The sequence below is a fragment of the Chrysoperla carnea genome, chromosome 4, assembly GCF_905475395.1.
Source record: "Chrysoperla carnea chromosome 4, inChrCarn1.1, whole genome shotgun sequence".
In the NCBI taxonomy this organism is placed as follows: Eukaryota; Metazoa; Arthropoda; class Insecta; order Neuroptera; family Chrysopidae; genus Chrysoperla; species Chrysoperla carnea.
This window is the reverse complement of record NC_058340.1, coordinates 48,167,164-48,191,519: the sequence shown is the minus strand read 5'-3', so window position 1 is coordinate 48,191,519 and position 24,356 is coordinate 48,167,164. Positions and strand designations below refer to the sequence as shown.

At 28.6% G+C, this 24,356-nt stretch overlaps 4 protein-coding genes across 4 annotated transcripts; 3 read left to right on the top strand and 1 right to left on the bottom strand.

Annotated features, from left to right (window-relative positions):
* Window positions 1-1,015: 1,015 nt before the first annotated feature.
* On the top strand, window positions 1,016-3,141 carry LOC123298749 (zinc finger protein 43-like). Its single transcript, XM_044880844.1, has 2 exons — window positions 1,016-2,954; window positions 3,022-3,141. The coding sequence occupies exons 1-2, from the start codon at window positions 1,016-1,018 to the stop codon at window positions 3,060-3,062; spliced, it is 1,980 nt and encodes a 659-aa protein (XP_044736779.1). The 3' UTR covers window positions 3,063-3,141.
* Window positions 3,142-7,870: 4,729 nt separating this feature from the next.
* LOC123298748 (metacaspase-2-like) lies at window positions 7,871-14,404 on the top strand. Its single transcript, XM_044880843.1, has 5 exons — window positions 7,871-8,879; window positions 9,045-9,735; window positions 9,856-10,747; window positions 10,811-13,721; window positions 14,328-14,404. The coding sequence occupies exons 1-5, from the start codon at window positions 7,871-7,873 to the stop codon at window positions 14,402-14,404; spliced, it is 5,580 nt and encodes a 1,859-aa protein (XP_044736778.1).
* Window positions 14,405-15,256: 852 nt separating this feature from the next.
* Window positions 15,257-15,997, bottom strand: LOC123298586. Its single transcript, XM_044880644.1, has 2 exons — window positions 15,954-15,997; window positions 15,257-15,886 (listed from the first exon to the last, which is right to left on the bottom strand). Exons 1-2 carry the CDS (start codon window positions 15,995-15,997, stop codon window positions 15,331-15,333), a joined length of 600 nt encoding a protein of 199 aa, XP_044736579.1. The 3' UTR covers window positions 15,257-15,330.
* A 2,414-nt stretch (window positions 15,998-18,411) lies between these two features.
* Window positions 18,412-23,061, top strand: LOC123298574 (46 kDa FK506-binding nuclear protein). Its single transcript, XM_044880629.1, has 6 exons — window positions 18,412-18,568; window positions 18,648-19,025; window positions 20,056-20,303; window positions 21,633-22,007; window positions 22,222-22,394; window positions 22,742-23,061. Exons 1-6 carry the CDS (start codon window positions 18,559-18,561, stop codon window positions 22,821-22,823), a joined length of 1,266 nt encoding a protein of 421 aa, XP_044736564.1. The 5' UTR covers window positions 18,412-18,558; the 3' UTR covers window positions 22,824-23,061.
* Window positions 23,062-24,356: the final 1,295 nt, after the last annotated feature.

Genomic DNA, 24,356 nt, shown 5'->3' with positions numbered 1-24,356 from the left:
ATATTATGTATATGTTTATTTATCTTTCTTTACTTACATGAAGTAAAGAAACAAATGAATGCGTAATCAACACTGTCTATACATGGTATTTCAACAATTTACTCAGTCATGATATTTCAAAAATTATTTGTTTTCGCTTGTTTATATAATAAATCAATGAAAAAATTTCTTGTTTCTTTTAAAACTTTTTAAAAATTTAATTGTGACTTTTTAACATGTTTAAGAATAATTTTTCAAAATTTTAATTAATGGTGTTTCTTTCTGTAGCGCCTAAGTAAATTTAAATGAGAACTTGACTTAATAGGAAACTGGATATAAATATTTTTGAATTTATGCAGAATTTCTTAAAAAATAAGAATTTTATAAACATATGATACAGATCGAAAGACAAGCTTATTGTTAGTTGTTTTTAAACAAAAGGTTATACCTTTATCCCTCTTTTTTTATAATTCCAAACGATTTTGATAAAAATTAATTATTTAAAAGTCATGTTAACTGTGAAATGCAAATGTTGCTAAATACCAACTCATTTTTTTAGAGTTGAATCAACCTCAAAACTAACTGTAACTACTAACCATAAATTCAAGAAAAGTGAAGAATGGAGGATTTGAAGCATTAATCGGGCAATAAATCAAACACAGTATTTATAAAATACGTATTCGGACAACAAAATCTATTATCTATGATAAATTAATATATGTAATACTCAAAATAATATTGAATTAGCTGCTCAATCATGACAATACGACGATTATTAATCACTAGATTATGGGGGTTTTGCCCATACCTACCCTATAATACATCATCACGATATATATCTTTGGTGTCCAATACAAAATATTACAGTAGTAATTTTATTGGTAAAGAATCCGAAAATATTTTGAAAAGAAATAAAACAGTTAATGAAAACATAAAATCATCAGATAAATCTAAAAATGGTATAGGTTTGAAGAAAAAAGTTTCATCATATTCACCAGTGTTATTATCGAAAACTTTCAACATTGGTCATTATAAAATGTATTCAACTTATAGTTTACATAAATTAAATTACATTTCCAAACAACCATTTACGTATCGTGTTAGAAGATTTATCAATAAAGATATACCATTTTTTAAAAATATAACACCACAACGTTTTTATGTCAGTGATTCCTCAAAAAAAATAAATTTAGACGATTTATTATCGCAAAAAGACGATGAATTAGAAAAGAAAAAAGATTTAAAGAAATCAACAACGAAAAAAGATTCAGTCGATTCAGCATTGGAAGATGATTTAAAGGATTCGGAACTAAAAATTGACTTGAAGGGTTCAGAAGTGGAAAAAGATTCACAAATGAAAAATGTGAGTTCTGCAGTGAATTCTGAAGACGAAACGAAAATTAAATCCAAGATGTGTGATATATTTAAAAGAAAATCAAAGAAATTAAAATCAGGTTCATGCGATTCACCGAAGAAAGGGCCATGTGATGCGCCAAAGAAATGTGATACGTGCAATTTACCGAAAAGACCCGAGCCATGCGATAAATCAAAGAAATCTGATCCTTGTGAAAAGAAACCTGATCCTTGTGAAAAGAAACCTAATCCATGTGAAAAGAAACCTAATCCATGTGAAAAGAAACCTAATCCTTGTGAAAATAAATCTAATGCTTGTGAAAAGAAACCTAATCCTTGTGAAAATAAATCTAATGCTTGTGAAAAGAAGTCTAATCCTTGTGAAAAGAAATCTGATCCTTGTGAAAAGAAATCTGATCTTTGTGAAAAGAAACCTGATCCTTGTGAAAAGAAACCTGAGCCTTGTGAAAAGAAACCTGAGCCTTGTGAAAAGAAACCTGAGCCTTGCGAAAAGAAACCTGAGCCTTGCGAAAAGAAACCTGAGCCTTGCGAAAAGAAACCTAAGCTTTACGAAAATAAACCTAGTCCATGCTGCAATAAACCAAAGAAACCTGATCCAAGCTGTGATAAACCAAAGAAACGTGATAAAACCTGTGATAAACCAAAGAAACCTGATTCTTGCCCTGATAAACCGAAGAAACCTGATTCTTGCTCCAATAAACCAAAGAAAAGTGATTCATGCGATGCCCCAAAGAAATCGGATCCTTGTGATTGTGATGTCAAGCAGCAGAAAGCTATGAAAGTTGATGAGTGCCCAAAGCTTAAATCGTGGTTTTCACGAAAGAAATCCAAACCCGCATCAAAAAAAATCGATTCAAGTTCACCACCAAAGAAAATCGATTGTGAACCAAAGAAATGTGAAGAAGTCAAAAAATGTGACGATTGTCCAAATAACAATTACTTAGATGAATTATTAAATAAAAAAAAATGTGATGAATCAGTCAAATTTCAATCTTCAAAAACTTTCTCATTTGAAGAACTGTGCGAAAATAAAGCTAAGTTGATAAAAAAACCAAGCATGATGAATTATTTTAGAAGCTTATTTAGTACTAAGAAAAGAAAATATCATCATTCTTCATCGCCAATCGGTGCACAAAATTACACTAAAATAAGACATCTTTGTGTGCCAACAAAAAAATATTTTTTACACAATCGCAAACATTTTAGAGAGATACACACGAATAACAAAACAAATACACCAATTTATACATGGATTTCCATACCAAAATTTCGGTTCATAAGTGAAAAAACAGGCAGTAGCTGTCGTGAAGAAATTAAACCACAAACATGTACACAGTGCAATCGCTTGATTGATCAAAATCATTGTACCAGCAATATCAATGAAAATGAAAATCGTGACTTGGTTACAAAAATAACAGTATGCGACAATCATAAGAAGAAAAAAGTCGAAAAGGATTATGATGGTCGAGATATATATGATTTTGAAGCAAGTTTAAATGTTAAAGGAGAAAATTCGAAACAATCGAATGTGGATTTAACATGTTTAGAAGAAGCATTAGCAGATGTTATAGAGAAAACATCATGTATTGGCAAAGCAACAGGTTCGAAAATTACTTATAATTATTATTTAAAACATAATGCACTTAAAGAACGTTGTTCTATTAATAGTGATTCATTGGATGACTGTAAAACTGCAACCATGGCATTAAAGCTTAGTGATCGAAAATTTATTAAGAAGGCACCATCCTTTAAAAAATCAAACATATTAAAATGTTCTTGTTGTCTGAATAGTAGTACCAACAAACATCCAGTTACTGAAACAATTAATAAAACACACAACTCAGAAAATATGGAATTGTTCACAAATAAAAAAACTGAAAGCAACACTAATAGCACCACTAATAAACTACCGGAAAAATGGGATGCGTATAAATTGTATACATTAATGAATGGCAGTCCTTACAAACCTGAAGAAGTCATGAAAAGTATATCAGAATTTCTTGCACGGAATACTTCACCAAATCAATCACATTTCAATAAATTATTTAATTATTTCAAGAATTTAGTTCGATTTTATAATAATGGACATGCAACTACTACTGGCGTTAGTATGAATGTAAATAATTTAACATATAAAAAATTTCAAAAATCACGTTCATATTGTACAAAAAATAATAAAAAATTAACTGTTAAAAAAACGGATAGTTTGTATCAAATTTTTATTAATAGAAAATTATTCAAAACAATCGTAAACAGTGGAAAGTTTAAACCAAAAGTATTTACAAAAGGAAACCCAGTTGAAAAGTCTCTGGATAGTACTAACATTAACACTATTGATAATACTATTTCAAAATCATCCTCGCTCGATTCAAATACAGTCAGCAATACTACTTCGAAATCATCCGCGGTTGATTCAAATATTAAAAAAGAAACGCCCATAATTGATTTACATGGACTCATAAATAATTATCAAGATATAATATTAAAGAATCCTGATAACAATGATGATCATTTATATTGTCGAATAGTTCGAAAAAAAATATCGAATAAAATAGAAATGTGCGCGATACAATACATGAATGAAAGTGAATTACAAGCTTTGAGAAATAAAAAAATTACCGCTGGCGGTGGAAATATAATGAATACATCGAAAACAAATAGCAATAATACATCAATACAAAAAGTGAAAATTAACAAAAAAACAAGTGATGTTAATGGAATTAAAAAAAATGTCGATAATTTGAATGTGATGGATGATTCAAAACTGAATGTGAAATCTCCTGAACAATCAACTGCATTCACAGATGAAAGTACTTTCCTATCAAATATTCGATCATTAAGCGAGCCACAGGGGAATGATCTAGAAGATGCACTTCAATTATTAAATAGTATAAAATTATCGACTTTTAATTCTCAAACCATTAAATTTAAACAACAAATGTTCGTTGCTAAACCTGCTACAACTCCACCTAATCAGTATGGCGGTAGAAGTAATATTGCTCCAACAATAAATCCAACTCAACAAAATCTTCATACATTATTAGATTATATGTACGCAGTATTTAAAAAATCTATCGATAAAGATATAATTGTACAGGAACAAAAACCTTTAGATAAAGATGTAATCAGTACTGAACAGCAGCCAGATGTAAACATAAAACTTGCATCTACTGATGAAGAAGCAATTAAAAAGCCAAAATTATCTAAAGATGTAGAAATGAGTAAAAAAACTCCAATACAAAATCTTACTCCCATAGAGCAGCAAAAAAAAAATGACTTAATACTTTCGTCTAAGAAACAGTCTTCAGCCGAAAATCATACTTCAATGCCAAAAATCGATCAAAAATCAAACGATCTACTTAAATCGAAAGATAGTTTACCGGAAAATACAGGAGACTTGAAACATCCAGACACAAAAGATGTCACTCCAACACCAAAAACTGAAAAACAAAATGTTTTGATAGTTAGACAAAACAAATCAACCAATATGGATGTAGTTAAAAATTCAAAGGATATAAAAAGTAAATCAGGAACAAATATGGATGTAGTTGACCATTCCAAGGATGTAAAATGTAAATCAGAAACAAAATTGCAATCTGATATCGATGAATTGACTGAAATCGATAAATTAAACGAGGAGGCTGCAAATATATCAAAAAGTCAAGAATCAAAAAATACAAATGAATCCAAAATTAAGTCTGTAAATTACTCGAAAGTTCAAGAATTAAATAACGTAAATAATTCGAACCTATCCAAGAATGAATCTAGCACCAATGAAGACGATGGACATTGGGCTCATGGTATGTTAAAAAATATATATGGCATTGAATCCAAATTTGAAAACCTTGACAAACCAAAATCAACTATTTCAAAACAAATGGATATAAAATCTACATCGACTGAAACACAGGAAAAAACAGAAGTTTCATACTTACTAAATAATGCGATTCCAAAAAAGAGCATAGATTCTAAAACACAATCATTAGATAAATTTGTAACAAATGATGCTACATTTCCAATATGCCAATCATGCTTAAATGAACGAGACTTGCATGCGAAAAGCCAAACGTGCTCAAATGAACGAGACTCGCTTGGTGCTGAATTGCCACAAAGTACTTCATACGTATGTTCAAGTGAATGTTCAAATGAATCAAATAACGATATGATGCGTGAAAGGTGCAAAATAACTGGAGATGGAAAAGAAGAAATATTAAATAAAACAAAATCTAGATCAGAGACTTTAAGATCATGTACGTCTGATGATTTATACTTTACATGTAACAAAAATCCAAAATGCACTCCACCTAAACAGGAAACCGTTAAAGAGGGATGTTTAAAAGCATTTGATCCCCGTAAGTCTAATAAAAATCTTAGCGTGGTTGGTGCAACTTGTACTTGTAACAAGAAAGAACCAAAGGCAGAGAATGCAATAAAACAAAAAGAAGTAAAAGAATGCAATAAAACAAAATCAGAGGGAAAAAAATGTAATATTGCAGAAGATACATCAAAAACCTGCTGTGCTGATGAAGATATCAATAAAGATGATATTTGTTGCCTTACAAAAAAATATATGATTGATAAACATAATGCGTGCTGTAAACGTAGAAAGTGAATTGTCATGATTATCATTAAATATCTATAGATAATAGATAACTAAAACTAGAAAATGAGTTAAATAAAAAATTATTTTGTAAATCTATTCAAAATTGTAATACAACTTTTAATAAACCTTTCTTATGGTCCTTAATTTCTTGTTTTTAACTTCACTGATTTTATTAATAAGTTTATAAGTAATCGAGGTAATAAAAACGAAAAATAATCAAAAGGTCGGAATTTAATAATACAACTCCGATTTTTACAAGACCGGGCGCAAACTTTTCGTATGGGAAAAACTATTGGATGTTATATTTTGAACTATTTTAAGCATTTGTTATCCTCTGCATTTTCTCCTAAACCTCGCCGTTTGATAGATATGAGCGTTAAAAAAAATTCGTTATTTTGATTAAAATTTGATATTGACAAAATTAACGATTAAGAGTAGCTTCCATCAAATATTTGATTCAAAACCAATTGAGTCTATTATTTTGGACATTTCTAAACAATTTTTGTCGTTTTAAAGACCACACTTTCTGACCAAACTGACTTAATTTTACACTCTCATATGAACAGTTTGCGCCCGGTCCCGTAAAATTGGAATTGTACTATTATATTTCGGTCTTAAATGCCTTATTTCCTTAACTAAAGTGCGAGATTGAGTTTGAGACATTGCAAATAAGTTGCACAAAGTATAATGTATATAAAAATATTTCAAATGATTTCTTCATCGATTTGGGTCTGATAAATTGTAAGAAAACAACTTTTCTACTTTTTAAATATGAAAATTTGGGAAAAATTTTCAAAATAAAGTTGTGGGAATTATTTTTCTTACTGACTTTTGTGATAATTATATTTCACGGAAAATCAATATTTACGGCGGAGGTAATTGACCTCCACAAAATTAAAGTTTTTAAATGACTTTCTCTCCAAGTAAATTTTGGAATTTATAAACCTCAAGGCCAAATTAGACCAATATTCCATTTATAATGTCTTGTCCAACAATACTCTCCCCCTCCACAGGATAGATACAGTGTATCTGATAAACCCAAATTAAAAAAATTCGATACATACGATTTTTTCACAGTGAAATCTCTGTAACTCTCTGGTCTATTAAAAAAAAAAGCAATGTTTCTTATAAACTAATTTTGCCTTCATCTCGGCTAAATCTGTTTCAAGTATATAAGAACGATTTTGAATACATCTAGTTCGTATGGTTAAGTGAATTTAAGTTAGTGTCTTCTAGCTCTTTGTTCTTTAAACCGTCGCCGCTGTGTTACTAAATGGAGGTTATTTTGTTTTAGAAATTATTCAACTGCTAAGAAAAACAAAAAATAATAAATTCCCCGTGACATGTGTATATTAAATTGAAGCGTTTACATATGAAACTCAAAGGGATTGTCGAGTTGAACACCCATACATACTCATCCCGTTTATAACCAAGAACATCGATATGAATGGTTCACAAGTGCAAAACATCAAAAAGTCTATTATATTAGCTAACCAAGTACGATATAAAATTTATTATCCCTTACGCGAATTATCACACTTAAAACGAGATAAATATAGCTCAAGTCGAACTAGTATTAACAGGCAACACACTTCTGAGCATAATGGAGAATCTTCAAAACTATTACTAACAAATAATACCCGACCAAATGATTTAAATTACAATCATGCATTTTTAAATATAGCCAGTTTCAGATCAATTCATATACAACCGACTCTAAAAAATTTGAAAAAAAATAAAGATGTCTTAACAAATATCAAAAGCTACACATCATCAAATTTACATAAAAGTCAAACATCATTAAAAGGGTTCAAAGAATTCAAGACAATCAGTATAAAATCGAATGTAATCGACAAGAACAAGGACCAGACGAATTTTAACTCACCTTATAAATATTTAAAGAAATCTAATAAAATGTCTACTTGTAATATGACTACAGTATCTAGTTCGAGTTATGCAAAAACTTCCCTCGTTGACGATTCTGCTTCAAGCACTAATATAACTAAAACAGATAATAGAAAACAACAAAACAGTCAGTACAAATGTTTAAAACCACTATGCCCCATCCACCATGGACCTCCACCAAAAGTTTATGCTAAACGAATGCCTGCATTACAGCCACGTAAAGAATTGCCAAAATCGCCATTAATTCCTTTATTAAATATTCCAAAAAAAAGTAGATGGTATCAATATAAGTTTACAAAAAAGGTAATAACTCCATTAAAAACTAATGAAGTTAAGATAACCGACTCATTCACAGAATCAGCAATTAAAAACTTAGTTAAAAAGAATGATTCACATTATAAACCAGTTAGTTCAAGTACAATCTCCGGTGAGAAATTAATATCATTTGTTGCATCTACAAGTGACATAAAAACCAAATATAGAATGGAACCACAATTCGAAAAGTTTTCATATCATATTGAAAGTGATTCAAATCGAAATGCTACCATCAAAAAACTAGTCAATGAAACTGGAATGAAAGCATTCGTAAGCAATCCAAACTTAAAAATTGAAAAAGATTCCAAAATAATTCCCAAAATTTCCGTGAATGATAATACAATCAACATTCCGGAAAATAGAAATGTTGCAACATTAATAATAGAAACGAATCGTGGTACACCTATTATGAACGTAATTTCGCAAACAAATATCAATGGAAATTTTAAAGAAAATTATAATATAGCAAACAACGTTAACTATAATGCTTCAATAGCAAACACTACTGCTGAAAATATTACCCAAGAAAATATTCAGAATTCAGGAATTACAACGGATAAAATACATACTTTCCCGAATAATATTAATTATCTTTTAACAAGCACTGCAAGCCAAACTGATATTCAGAAAATAGAAAATTCACCGATTATGAAAACCAGCGAAAATCATATACCTGATGTGAATAATACATATACAATGGGAAGTTATCACAACACAACTGTTGATAATAGAAATTATTGCGCAACAGCAGATACACCAAATCAAAATAATATTCATGAAAATAATAATTATTTCAACCCCAATAATTATTACAATGAATCGATTGATAATATTAGTTTACACAATAATATCAACAAAAATACTCAAGAGTCAACGACTGATCAAAATACTGCATCCAATATTGTCATACCCGATGCATTGACTACAAATACTACGGCCAGACAGAATAATTCTAACGATGATAAACCACCTTCAAATATTTCACCCATAACTACCAACTATGGAGATATCAATAAATCGGACACTGCGTCAAATACAGAAACTTATCAGAATATTACCTCCGTTAGCGATATTCGTGATTCATCAACTGCAAATAGTACAACAAGTAGCGATAACCATGAAAATATACAAAAATCAGAAGTACCAACGGCTATAGACATTACTCAAAACATTATCCCAACTATTATTCTCAGTAAAACCATAGAAATGCCCAAAACTTCATCAATCGTAGAAACTACTTTCCCAAATAGTGATAGTGAGGCGCCTGATGCATTGACTATAGTTCATGCCATAGAATCGTACCCATATGTTGCTCCAAATAGTCGCAATCATAGTATGTCTACAGAAGAAACTATAGCTCAAAAACATACTCATAACAACACTGAAAAATTAAAAACTCCCGAAATTATGGAAAATACCCAAAATACCACTCTTAATGGAATTCAAAATGATGAATCATGTGTAAATGCAGTCTATAACAATCATGAGTATATTAAAAAATTAGAAACTTCTCCTATTGTGGAAGTTACTCCAAATAGTGTTAGCGTTTTAGTAAATTCGTCAGTCGAAAATAATACCCATACTAATAAATTGGAAGTCCCATCGTTTATACAAACTTATCAAGAAGCTTTTCTTAATAATAATTATGAAACCCCAACTATAAATAATAAAATTCACAGTAAAATCCAAGAAAAGATTAAAAATCTAGAAACAGTATTGACAACGGAAAACCACCCAGTATTGATAACGGAAAATCAACATACTTCAGCTAAATACAGTGTCCCTGAAAATGTTCAAAAATATTTATCAAAAATAGAATCGGATGGAAGCACTCAACAAATTAATACTCCTCATATTGATACTACACCGAATACTGTAGCTCAGAAATGTTTGGAATGTTCAAATAATCCAAAAATATCATCGGTTATGGAAAATCATCATAATAATACCGCTTATAGTGTAAACTATAGTGGATTGACTACAAATACTACAGCTCCAAATAATACCCCTGAAAATATTCAAACGTGTTTGAAATGTTCTAAAAGTTCATTGAGTATCGAAAATCAACAAAATCATATCCCCCATAGTATACAATATAGTGAATCGCCTATAAATACTATAGCTCCAACTCATAGCCCTGAAAATGTTCAAAGTTATTTGAAATGCTCAAAAAGTTCGAAAATGACAATGGATATGGAGCCTCACCAAAGTAATTGTCCTCACAATATAAGTTATTGTGCATTATATACAAATAATACAAGCATAGGAACTCATGAAAATATCCCCCATTGCACCAATGCCTGTGCATCAAATGCAGGTAATAATACCCCAAATATTATCCCTGAAAGTATTGATTATAGTGCATGTACAAATATGACAGCTACAATCACAAATACTACAGCTGAAAATAATATCTATGAAAATGTTCAAAATTGTCCGAGACATTCAAAAATAGCGTCGGATATTGTAATTCACCAAAATATTTTCCCTGAAAATATTGATTATAGTGCATTTACAAATATTACAGCTACAACGACAAATACTACAGATCAAAATAATATCTATGAAAATGTTCAAAAATGTACAAAATGTTTAAAAACAGCATCGAATATGGAAAAACATCAATGTTCAAAGCTGGCACTGGGTAGGCGAGGCTATCAAAATCATAATCCTGATTATAATGCATTAACAACGAATATTGCAGCTAAAAATAATCATGAAAGTGTTCAAAAATGTCTGAAATGTTTAAAAGCGACATCAAATATGGAAAATTCTCAAAATATTACTCATCACAAGGCTAATTATAGTCCATCAATTACCAATACTGATGTTCAAAATAATATCGCTGGAAACATTCAAAAATCATTGGTCTCCCTACCACAGAATAACTACTATGCATCAACTGTAAATACTGCATATTATAATAATTCTCCAAAAAACGCCCGTGGTACTGTTTACAGTACAGTAACTACAAATACCACAAACCAAAACAATAGCCAAGAAAAACTTCAAAACCATTCAAATATGATTGGGAATATGGGAACCCATCAGAATTACGTTCCACAAATTTGTTCTAGGTGTGCGAAAACGGTATGGGATAGAAAAATTTATGAAAACAGTATCTGTCATAGATTACATAATTATGATGTACCAACTATTAATACTATAGCCCCAAAGAAGTGTATTTATGAACATATTAAACAATTAGAAACAGCTTCGGTTATGGGAACTTATCCAGGCGTTATTCCAAAATGTAATAATTATGAGACTTCAACTTCAAGTATTACAACTAAAAATAATTTCCATGACAATAGCTCTAAATGCACAAAATGTTCAGGAACAGTATGGATCGTAGGAAATCAACTAAATCTAAACAACCAGCATATGACAGTACCAAAAAATGTTGTTGATAATATTGCGATAAGTACTCCCCAAAAGAATGCCACTGAAAATATTCAAAATCATAGTATGCCCTTTGCCACGGGATTAAATGCACATATACCAAATAATGCACCAGTAGTAAATAATACTATAAGCCAAAACAAAGAAAATATTCAAAAAACAGAGGCGACGTTGATTGTCCAGGGGAGTACAAAAAATGCTCCATTCATAACAAGCTCAAATGATCTACAGAAACTGTCGATAGGAACAAATCAAAATAATATTATCCCATGTAATGTTAACAAAACGCCAGGTGTAGTGAAAAATGAAACTACTTCGAATATCAATGTTAGTAATGATAATAATATAGTTAAGGGTAAAACCAACGACAAAATTTTAAATATACATCAAATTTCATTTGATATTCCAAATAATAAAACTCTTGAGAATATTAAACTTCTAAATAAAACAAAAACGGATAATACTCAAAGTAAGAAAGATGATTGGCTTACACACACCAATGATCACGGTAGGCATAGATCCGTTCAACGTTTACTTCTATCAAGAAAAGCAATTAGAAAGGCGAATAGTAGAAAAACACTTACAAATCCTTATCTTAGAAAACTAATCAAAATTAATTTAGCGAATATCAAAGCAGCTAATGTGGTTCGTTTAAAAAAATCAATTCCAAAAGAACAAATTAGTACAACAAATGATTCGTTATCTCATCATATTTCACCTAGTCGAACGATTCAAGACAATTCGGAATTGAAACTGAAGTCTGAAATAGCAACATTGGAAAAACCATTTCAAGAATCACCTAATTCAAGCAATATGTATTTACCAAATTTACAAAATGTTGCACCCATTTTAATAAAACGCAGCATTGAAACACAATTTAAAAAACTAAAAAATAAAAACAACGAAGAATTGAAAGAGGAAAAATATTTGGAAAATTCTGAAGCAAAAGAAGATACTAAAAAACTAAATACAGAACAATTTACAATTAAATCCTTAACGCGAGATATAATAAGTAAAGAAATTGTAAATGAACAGAAAAGCACATCGCTATTCGATAAAGTAAATCAAACGTCGAAGCAAGTTAGAAAAGAAACTAATGAAGAAGTAATTCCTAGAAAAGTAACTGCAACAGAAGCAACTTCTAAACATAAAAAATGTCATTCTAAAATTGAGCATGCAGAAGCACAAACACAAATTGATAACAGGCAGGCTCCTTCATTAAATTCAACAGATCTCCTTGAGAATAATTCAGAATTTGGAAAAAATCGAACATCGTTGAATGTTTCAGCAATTGCAATAGGCTCGGAAATAAAAGAAAATAATTCTAAACTAGAACCCGTTAAATACGAATCGCAAACTGAAAAGGTTGGGGTAATCATCGCTAAACATAAAAGGCGCCCTAAAATTGAAGACGTTCAAACTCAAACCAATATAAATAAAAAACAGCAAAATTCGTTACATGCATCAATTTCTCATGAATTCGAAAATAATCATTCTACAAGAGAGCACATTCAAGGTCAATCTCAAATAAGAAGAAAACGAATGTCATTAAATGTTAATCTTTCGCCAGGAGAAGTTTCTTCTAAATCGGATAAAAATGAGTCTAAATCAGGGCATGTAGAATATCGATTGACAACTAAATCTAAAGCAGGACCTGTTGAATATCGATTCCAATCCGAAATGAATAAAATGCCATCTAAAGTTAATAAATCATCAAATATAGATTTTCGTAAATTAAATAAAAACACTCCATCTCTAACTTCAACAAAAGCAATTATTTCTTCAAAAAGAGATTCGAGAGCACAATCTATCAAAATGGAAGAATCAAAAAATACAACAAATGATTCTTCAAAACTTACACCTGTATGTAGTTGCATAAAAATAATCAAAAGGAAAAAATCAATGAATGCGGATATAATACCAGATAAAAATAAAGAAAAACAGTCTGTAACATCTCAAACGCAAACAATTGATAATAATTTGAATAAAAAAGTTGTGAATTCCATAAAAGATACTCCTCAAGTTTTAGTTTCGAAAAATCCTAAAGCAAATGTTATATTGGTACAAGAACATTTCTCTGCCCCAAACAACGAAGAAAGTTTAGCCAAATACACAATATTAAATCCAAAAAAATCACCTACAGGTAAGTCAGAAATTTATACAATTACACAAGAATTAAAAAAATGTAAATGTGGTAAATCAAACAAAAAAGTTGATATAACCAGTTTTAATATAACAAATCAACAAGAAATTAATCAACGGAAATCAAAAAATAGAATAAGAAAGAAATCAACAAAAATGAAAACATATGAAGATAAGAGTATAGCCACTGACGAACTATTTACAACACGAAGTAATTGTAATGCTGAATTAAGTATTAAAAAAAATATTCGTCCAAAAAGATTATGTCATTGTAAAGTGAAAAGAAAAAGTAGCTCTTACAATTTTACAAAAAAATATAGGAAAAATCTCAAAGATAAAACTGAGTTCATCAAAGAAAGAATTTTAAATATTAATTTAGATTTAGTTAGACGTTCATTGCATACATACACAGCAAATTTAATGAGTCTCAATTATAACAAAAATAATGCCATCGACTATAATGAAAATATTTTAGAGACCCAACAAACTTTTGCTAAACAAGCAGATAAAAATCAAATAAAAAATGAAACAGTCAATGGCAGCGGATTAGAAATATTCACAAAAGTATTTAAAAAAATACAAAATTTGTTTAATTTTACAAAAACAGAAAGTGATCCATTAATAAAACAAAATAACGAATTCAATGCAAGTATTCTAAAACAAGATAATACAAAAATTACTTAAAAAAAAAAAGTACTCGTATGCTGGTTGAGAAATTAGTACCGATAATTTAAAACCTAATTCCGATTGTAAGAAAATAATATTTAATTCGGGGAAAAAGGTACGATATGTGTGTACTAAAAGAAAATCAAAATTACAAAAAAATAAAATAAAAAAAGTGCAACATAACTAAAAGTTTTCCACATACAGTATTAATCCTCGAAGCATATCTTAAAAGGATTATAATCGTCTTATTACGGTTCAGCTAGGACAATTCTAGTATCATTTAACTGTATTTGATTTAAAATGTAATAAATTTTTCTTAAAAATTAAAAATAAAACTCTTAGTTAAATTTTAAAAATCTTATAACGGTCTTATATCTTCCTTTACACATTGATAAGTTGGCACAATAAATGCTATGGCCATTTTTTTTAAATAGATATTAGTAATATTGGTTTGATGATAAGAAAACCACACCACTGTTGCGAATGTATCAAAACTTAAAAAGCCATGGTTAAAAATATGGCTTAATATCGTTTAAAGGTCGTTTTTCTCGCATTATAGTGTAATTATTTAATCTAGATTGTTTAAATGTGGAAGTAGGGTCAATAATAAATATTAATTGTGAAAAAATTTGGTTTTATTGTTATAATTCCATTTTCTAATGGCATCAAAGTTTGATTTTGAAATTGTTCTTTCACAGTCAAGCAGTGAAACACATTTAAAAAAAGGGAGTTTTGCAGATATCTTAAACGATAGATATCTGAAATTCTAAATTTAATAACGATTAATATTTGATTAAATTATTTTGAAAAACATGACACAATGTTCTTAAAAATTTTGAAACTTACCGAGCAACGTCAGACATCGCGGCTAATAATTGATATAACGCGATTAAATTTTAGTCTCTAGGTGACTCGTGAAAATAAAAACTCCGTATATAATACTATTATTTTATTCTATCTAAAAGATGTTGTATTGATTCCAATTTATGATACAATTCTGAAACTTGAGCATGATTTACATCTAAACTAATTTCTTTTTGTTTATGTTCATTATCCATAATAGAAAATTGTATTTTAGCTTTGGGTGTTGGTGCCATTTGAACATTATTTTCAGCAAACCCAACAGATAGTTCCCAAGAAACATGATCCAATTCTTGACCATTAATTAGATTATTTAACACACGATTTGGTTTTTGACTCCATGCCTTTAAAATCATTTCAGTAACATAATCATTTAATTTTAATTTTTTTATTAAAAACTCTTGTAAATCAGTTGGTTTTAAAATTAGTCGATGTGTATGCTCTTTTAATAATCTTAATGTTTGAAATATTAAAACAACATGATTATGTTCTAAATCAATATCGTCAAGCATTTTATCAATATCTTCACGAATTTCGACCATATCTTCAATTTTATTATTTGGATCGTACATTACATCTAAGATACGTTGAATATTTTCTACTGGAGTTGTATTTATTAATTCCAAACCTTGATCAAAACTATAACAGAAAACGATTCAAACATTTAAAAAAAATTATAACTATTTATATTATATATAGACATTACTCTTCAGGTGTATTCATTAAAATAAGATTGCGTAAGGTATTCATTTTTTCAAAGTTTTATTATTAATAATTTCATATAAAGAATTAATTTTTAATTTTATTATTTTGTGTTAAACTTGATTGTGAAATTATTATTGTAAACCGGTGGTAAAATCGTAAAATGTCAAAACAATGGAATCATAGACATCGTAAATATGAAAGTAGATTTCTTACTTAGACTACTTTTTCGCTAGTTCGCTACTCTGTAAATTCAGCACTCAGATATATAATCTATCTTTTTTATGCTAAATACAATAATTGCGTGATTTCGAATTTGCCGTATTACCCATAAAAATGTAAAACAAGACTTGATATCATAACAAAATTTGAAAGTGAAAGTGAAGAAGCTCGAATCAGACGTTAATCTGGAGACACCCTTTATTATTATTATCCCTATATATTATATTTGTGAAGTAAGCATGTTTGTTACGCTTTCACGCTAAAACTAGCGAATGGTTTTTAATGAAACTGTATAGCAATATAGCTGATATATCAGAATAACACATGAACTATAATTTAAAAAGATAAATTTAAAAGAAATAATAAAATTTAATTTGACATTTACCATTTTTTAAATTAAATAATTCTGTAAAAATTGAAAATAGTAAATTGTCAAACAAATCATGGCCAACTATTCTGATATGCTCAATGAATTATGACTATTTTACATTTAACAAAATTGAAAACTGTGTATATCAAGAGAGGGTGGAGGATATGAAGCGGTGGTTTTTACTTTTAAGCCCAGTGAAGCGGGTGGGTATCAATCTAGTTATTATACAAAAGTGATTGAATGTTACTTATTTTGTATAAAAACTTTAATAAGAAAAGAAGAATCTCTGTTAATTTGTTTTATGAAAATGTACAATATTTTTCATGAAAATTTATAGCATTTTTTTTTTTTGTTATAAATAAATAAAATTCTTTATATATTTTAAATTTTGTTTTATTTTTAAAATGTTTTATCCTATTTTTTCTTTCAGAATAAAATTATCAATTAATTAATTATTTAGTAAAGGTAAGTATTAAGTTAATTATATTAATATTAAAAAGCCGGGTGGTAGGGTGGATATAGCACTTGCTTATGACACCAAGGTACGCTGGTTCGTATCCTGGTGTGGATGATATTTTTACTTTTAAATTAAATGAATTTTTCCTGATGTTTAAATTTTACACTCTATTTATAGTTAAAATTATGTATATAACCCGCCCTCATGCCATAAATTATATATATGTCATAAATGACTTTTCTGTTAGGGGGTGGCAATTTTAATAATCATAAATATATTTCACTCTTTAAAATCATGGCCTCCTGTTACAAAATATTAAAAATATGTACAAAAATGGCTTGGTTTATGTAATTTTAATTCCCACCCTCTGGCAGAAGAGTGATTTATAAACATAATTCGTTAATTTTTTTTTTTTTTTTTTTTTTTGAAATAACATGTTCTCTTATTACAAAATCTTATAAAATTTCATTTAACAAGAATAAATTTTAGCATGTACATAAAAAATGAATGCAAAATAAGTATTTTTTTAATATTTTGTAATAGGCGAATATGTTATAAAAGAGTAGGGGAAAGCTATAACATGTTTTCCTGTTACAAAATTTCAAATTTTAGTCTTAACGAGCGATTTTTTAATTTTATTAATACAAATTTTAATATTTTGTAATAGGAGAATATGAGTGAGATAAACTATAGATATGTTCTCTTATTAAAAAATTTCATATTTTAGCATAACCAAGCCATTTTTGTACATATTTTTAATATTTTGTATCAGGAGAACATGATTTTAAAGAGTGAGATATATTTATGATTTATGACATATGTATAATTGAAATTATTTGTGGCAAAAGGGCGGGATATATAGATAATTTAACTATAAAAAAAGTGGAAAATTTAAACATCAGGAAAAAATTCATTTAATTTAAAAGTAAAAATGTCAACCACACTTGGATACGAACCAGTGTATCTTGGAATCATAGGCAAGCACTATATCCACCCTGCCATCCGGCTTACTATTAATAATGTAATTAACTTAATGGTTACCTTTACTAAATAATTAACTGATAATTTTGTTCTGAAAGAAAAAAAATAGGATAGAAAAGTTAAAAAATAAAAAAAAATTTTTAAATATATAACGATTTTTATTTATTTATAACCAAAAAAAAAAATGTTTTAATTTTTCATATGTATCTTAAAGAAAAAATTATCATATATAGCATTTTTTTAGCGATCGCTTACCATATGCATATACCGCCAAGTCCCGGCTATCATTAACACTTCCATGATTTGTCTATGTTTACTATAAAGTCTGTAACACATTCTAGACTGTTCAAAAATATAGTAAATTTTTATATCTAAAAGTTGCACATGTATCTAAAACATCAGAAGTCGTTAAACGCGGTTTCGAAAATTTTCAATTCAGTTCGCTTCTTGTTTCTTGTTTCACACTTGTTAAGGAACACATGTGAATTTCTTCAATACTTAACAAAATATTTTTAATTATAAGTTATTCAAACAATAAGTACATTTTATTCATTACATTAAATAAACTATAACTTCAAAATGTTTTGGGGTAAGTTAAATTAATTTTTTTGGCACGTGTTTAAAGTTTATAACATGTTTACAACCAAATTCCTTTGTACAAATTTTAGGATTAATTATTGAACCAAATAAACGGTATACTCAAACCGTACAAAGATCATTTCATATTTCGATGGCTGCATTAGATGCTTCGTCCTCAGATGATACTAACGTACAAGTAATGCTTGGTTTGAACGACAAAAATTATTTACTTTGTACGTTGAATCGAAATAGTGTTTTACAAACATCATTAGATCTTAATTTTCAAGAAGGCAATAAAATTGCTTTCTTGCATAATGGTAAAGGATATGTTCATCTTACCGGATATTTTGTACCCGAAGATGATCTTATGGATGAATACGGTGAGGAAGAAGGTGAAGCTGAAGATGAAGAAGTTCCTACATTAGTTAAAGTGAAAAGTTTAAAAAGAAAATCTGAATCAGAAAGCGGTGAGTTAATAAAATTTTCGTTTGAGCTTTCCGTACACAATCGCGTGCTCACTATGTTCGTGCATCGTGTCTCAGCTTAAGTTAGTTGGATCGAATTAATATTAGCATATAGGGTACTATATTGACTCGGTAGCGGGTATGTATAGCTTCACCCTAAATTTTTCGATAATTAACCTCCAAAGAAGTCAGTAACTCCTAAAATCACCTTTTCTTAAAATAATGTTATTAGTAAAAATAATTAGTTCAAATAACACAGGTCTGCGACTAAAAAACTGCATAGGATTTTTTTACATTTTCTTATAGATTTTTACCTCCCAAAAACAGGAACTATTCAAAACATTCTATCACATAGGTTTTCATAGATATTAGTAACAACATAAATCAGTCCCAAAGTAGCATTATATAGTATTTTATAGTAATATTATATAAAACTAGTCTAGAAAGTATTACTATTGCACAATGAAAAGAAATTAGTTTCTTAGTTTCGCTTCCAATGGGGTATTCTGTGCATATGGAAGAAAACTAACTATAATAATTTGATCATTACCCTGGAATGAATCAAATATCAGGACCATCAATGGATGGTTTCTGGGGACTTCAAAATACTCATGATGCTTATGGGATAGTACAGCCAGAAAACAGCACTGGACTAAAAGTGATTGGCCACCCCGAGAAACTTCAAAACCTGGGGAGAAAAATATTATCAATACTACAATGGTTTTTTAATTGTACCCCTTACCAAGTTATTTGGCACCTTAAACGATCAATATACTGTGGGTCTTAATTTCCCGTAGTACATCAATGAGTGCGAGAGAGTACATTAAGTAATGTGGATAAGAAATATACTATTATATGTCTGCTTGCATGTTTGTGTTGCTACTGTTCACAAGCATGCAAGCAGATACATAATAGTATCTTTCTCACACTCGTTTATGTATTATGGGAAATGATTGGTATGCGAAAAAGAACATCCCTGCAGCCTTATTAGTTGGAAATATGTTACTTATTATTCTCGTTTAATTTGATTTAGATAAAAAGAAATCAAAGAAGAAAAAAGCTGAAGATCTTACTGTATTATTAAATGATACTTTAGAATCTGATGATAATGATGACTCTTTTACCTTGGATAATGAAGCTTCAAGCGACGAAGATGATGATGATGAGGACGAAGACGACGACGATGATGATGATGCCGAAGAAGAAGATGATGATAGCGATGCCGAAGATAATAGTGATGAAGAAGATGAAGATGGTGACGAAGACGATAGTGATGACATGGTATTTGTCTAATAAATAATTAAGGCCCCACACACTCGATTAAGATGTAGGTTGCAAAACAGTTAGTTTCCGTGGTTATTTTATTGAAAAAGCAACTAGTTGAAAACTACATCCGTGCGTCTCAGATCTAAAATCTCTAGATGTCTTGAACTGGGAAAGAAATTAATATCATAGCAATAGATTTTGTTATTTACATCCATAATTATAGATAGCTCTTAGAAAAATAGAAAACATAAAAGGAAAATTCTAAATATTTCTAGAAATTGTATACTATATTCTAGATATTTTTTTGCTTTTTTTATAGTTTAAAAAACGCATTCTAAAGAAAATCATCATGTACACTCACTGTCAAAAAAAGTGCCACAGTAAAAACATTCTAAGCGTACTCATCATATGTTATGTTATAATAGTAACACTTAGAATGTTTTAAAACGAGATTTTTTGTGACATTGAGTATACAAAAGATTCAAAATGACGATAATGTTTGACCTTACTTTCTATCTCTATTAATATATTTTAAGACTTTGTCTAGGCTCTAGGAAGCAAAGAATATTTAATACCAGGCATCAAAAAATGAATAATGGTCAATTCGAATTTGCTATTTTTCCTAAAATATAAATTGGAAACTATTATATCTTCACATGTATAATTAAAATAGATTTAGAAAACTAAAGAACTTCCACTTTTATTTTCTGGAAAAAACTACTTGGTACAGTTATCTTGATACAGTGTCGTCTAACATTGATACATAATTTAAACCCAAATCTTTCTAACATTTTTAGATGTTGTTCTTCAAATGTTGTTTCTAACATAGGTCTGACAGCACTAATTTGTTCTGATCAGGATCATTATTTGCATGGGAATTTTGACTCCTGCTGAAAATAACTGATATATAATTACTTATTGTTTAGACCATCCTGATCAATTTTTCAAATGGTGATAGCTTTCGCGGACATATAAGTTTAAAGATAAAGAGGGTTTTGAAATTAAAAATTACAATTTGAGATTTTTGATTGAAAATATTCATTATACATACTTGATTATCAGTAACTAACCGACTCACACATGATAGAAGGGTGATATTTTCTGTATTCGACGTAACGAATTCTGTATTTTACTTTCGAACTAACGATGAAATCTAAATATTTCAATTCATTTATGAAGAAATCTTTAAATATTTCGATCGGACGGAGCTCAAAATAACAACTTTTTGTGTATTTCTAAAATTTTACATTTCTAGCTTCGGCTTGGTGATAATGAATGTTAACTAAGATAAACATAAATCAATAACTTCGCAAAGATTAATTAAGATATTGCAATTTTTTTTAGAATGCACAAGAAAGTGAAGATGAAGTTGAAGTGAAGAAACCTAAAAAAGAAAAGAAAAAGAAACTACAATTAAATGGAACTGCATCTCCAGACAAAAAGCAAAAAAATAAAGAAACACCATCAAAAAAAGGTAATAATCAAGATAAACAATCACAAGAAAAACAACAAAATAATAAAAAGAATGAAAACCAACAAAATAATAAAAAGAATGAAAATCAACAAAAGAAAAAAGAGAAAAATGAAAAAAAATTAAATAATGAATCATCAGGTAATAATGATGTTTCACCACAGAAGAAAACACTTGAAGGTGGTGTACACATAGAAGATTTAAAAGTTGGAAATGGTCCTGTTGCTAAGCCTGGTAAATTTGTACAGGTAAAGTTATTTTTAGTTTTATTTAAAGATTAGTATCTATAAAATATTATTATTTTGTTAACCGACTTCAAAACGGAAAAACCCTTCCAGCAGCCCAAGGCTTCTTGAAAGTCTTATCGTCTAATACTTTCCACCTATTTACGACATAATATAACAAATATATTTTTATTATTCAATTGAAAAAAAAATAATCAAATTAATTTAAAATATACAGGTTTATTATGAAGGTCGTTTAAAATCAAATGGCAAACAATTCGATGCTTCTAAATCTGGTCCTGGATTTAAATTTCGCTTGGGTCGGAAAGAAGTTATTCAAGGCTGGGACGTTGGTGTAGCAGGCATGAGAGTTGGTGGACGTCGACGAATTACCTGCCCTCCAAATATGGCGTAATTATAAACAATTCTATAATTTATATTAATTATAAGACCTTATTTTCTTAAGTCAAAGATAATTAATGAAAACTTAAGATAATTGAACTTAACTTTTAAATTAACTGCGATTCTATTAAAATACGTTTTCCATTACGACCATTGTTTTTACGAATTTACTATTGGTAAAATCAGTGACAAATCAAGTTTGAGAACGTCTGATCTAGGTACTAAAAAGGCCAACAAATGTATAATTTTTTTGGTCTACCGATTCAATTTGAAAATTCTAAGGGAATAGTTTTAAAGAAGACCTAATATATTTAAGTAGCTAAAATTTCTACGACTAATTAATTTAATTTTTTCAGATATGGTGCTAAAGGATCACCTCCAGTTATACCTCCACACAGTACACTGGTATTTGAAGTTGAATTAAAAAATGTTAATTAATTTATAATTTTGTTTCATTGCGTTTTTGTAATTCTAAGTAAAATTTAAGTATTGGACCATTCGGAGTAGAAGTCAATACAATGGAAGAAAATTTCGAATCCTAAGTTTTTATCTTTTTTCTACTTAATGATTTAAAAATCCGTTTGAATTGATTCAATGCATTATTTATGAAAAGTAATTTTGATCTTCTACCATGTCTCGTAATTTACGTTCCCTAATAATTATGTTTTTAACATTTGTGAATGAGATTAATTCAAAAATTGATTGTTCCATGAATTTAATAATTTCCAGATTGCATTCGAAATAATAATTTAATAATTATTAAAATATTAAATTTGTAATTGTTTATTCATTTATAAATGATTCCAGTTTTTTTTATTGTTACAAATTTGAATAAAAAAAATTAAACTATATAGTTGTGTATTTTATTTATTAACCAAAACAATAATTACAAAGTGAATTTATAAAAAAATATATAACAAAATTATCTGTAAATTAATCAACCTTCTCTTCCTTTAGTTGCTTGACTTCTCCGTTTTTATCTTCTTTCGCACATTCTTCCTTTCCATCACAATTACATGAGAACTTAGCCTTATTTTCTGGTAATTTTTCCCAAGGATTCCAAATTTTTAATAAAATTGGTTGAATATATCGATGAAAAATAAATAAAAGCAATGGTATTACAAAGCATGGAAGGCATCCAGCCATTATGGAATAATTTATATTAAACTCAAATTTACTTAATAATTCTTGCACCAAATTTGGCAGATTTGTTTTTTTATATTAACAGCTTTGTTTTCAATATTTTATAGTAAAAAATGATAGAGAATTGTGTTTGATTTGTCCAAATTCATTGAAAACTTTCCTATATTTCTATTTTATTCCATCATGTCATACACATTTTGACATTACGTGTGTAAATTTACGATATTTACCAAATCATAGATATACAGAATAAACATCGTCATATTACTCAAAGACTTATATTAATTGTAGAGATCACATATTAAAGTTGGCTTGTTAAGTAGCAAGGCTCTTTATGACGTTTTGTATACCTGCTGTATTGGTCAAACACAAATAAATATTATTATTATTATTATGTTTAAGACCGCTTGCTATCTTTATGCTAATGTCAAATGCACACAATGTTCTCAAATAATATTTTTAAGTAAATGTTAGTTTTTCAATTTAATAATTTATTAAGTTTATCAAAGGGACACGAAAATTGACTTATTTTTATGTAACAAAATTTTTTTTTTTTTCAAACATATGTAGATTTGTAATTACATTTGAAAAAATTTCTATTATATTTAAAAAAAAAAACGCTAATTATTATCGCCTTGCGTTGATATAATAAATAAATAATTAATTAAGAAAAACTTATTTTTACTTGTAAATAGTATTTGAGAACATTTTATCCATTTAAAATTAGCATCAACATGGCGGAGGATCTTACCCAAATATATGGAGCTCTAATTAATAGAACCGATCACGGACCTATTAAATTAATATAGACTAATAGTTCAACATCAT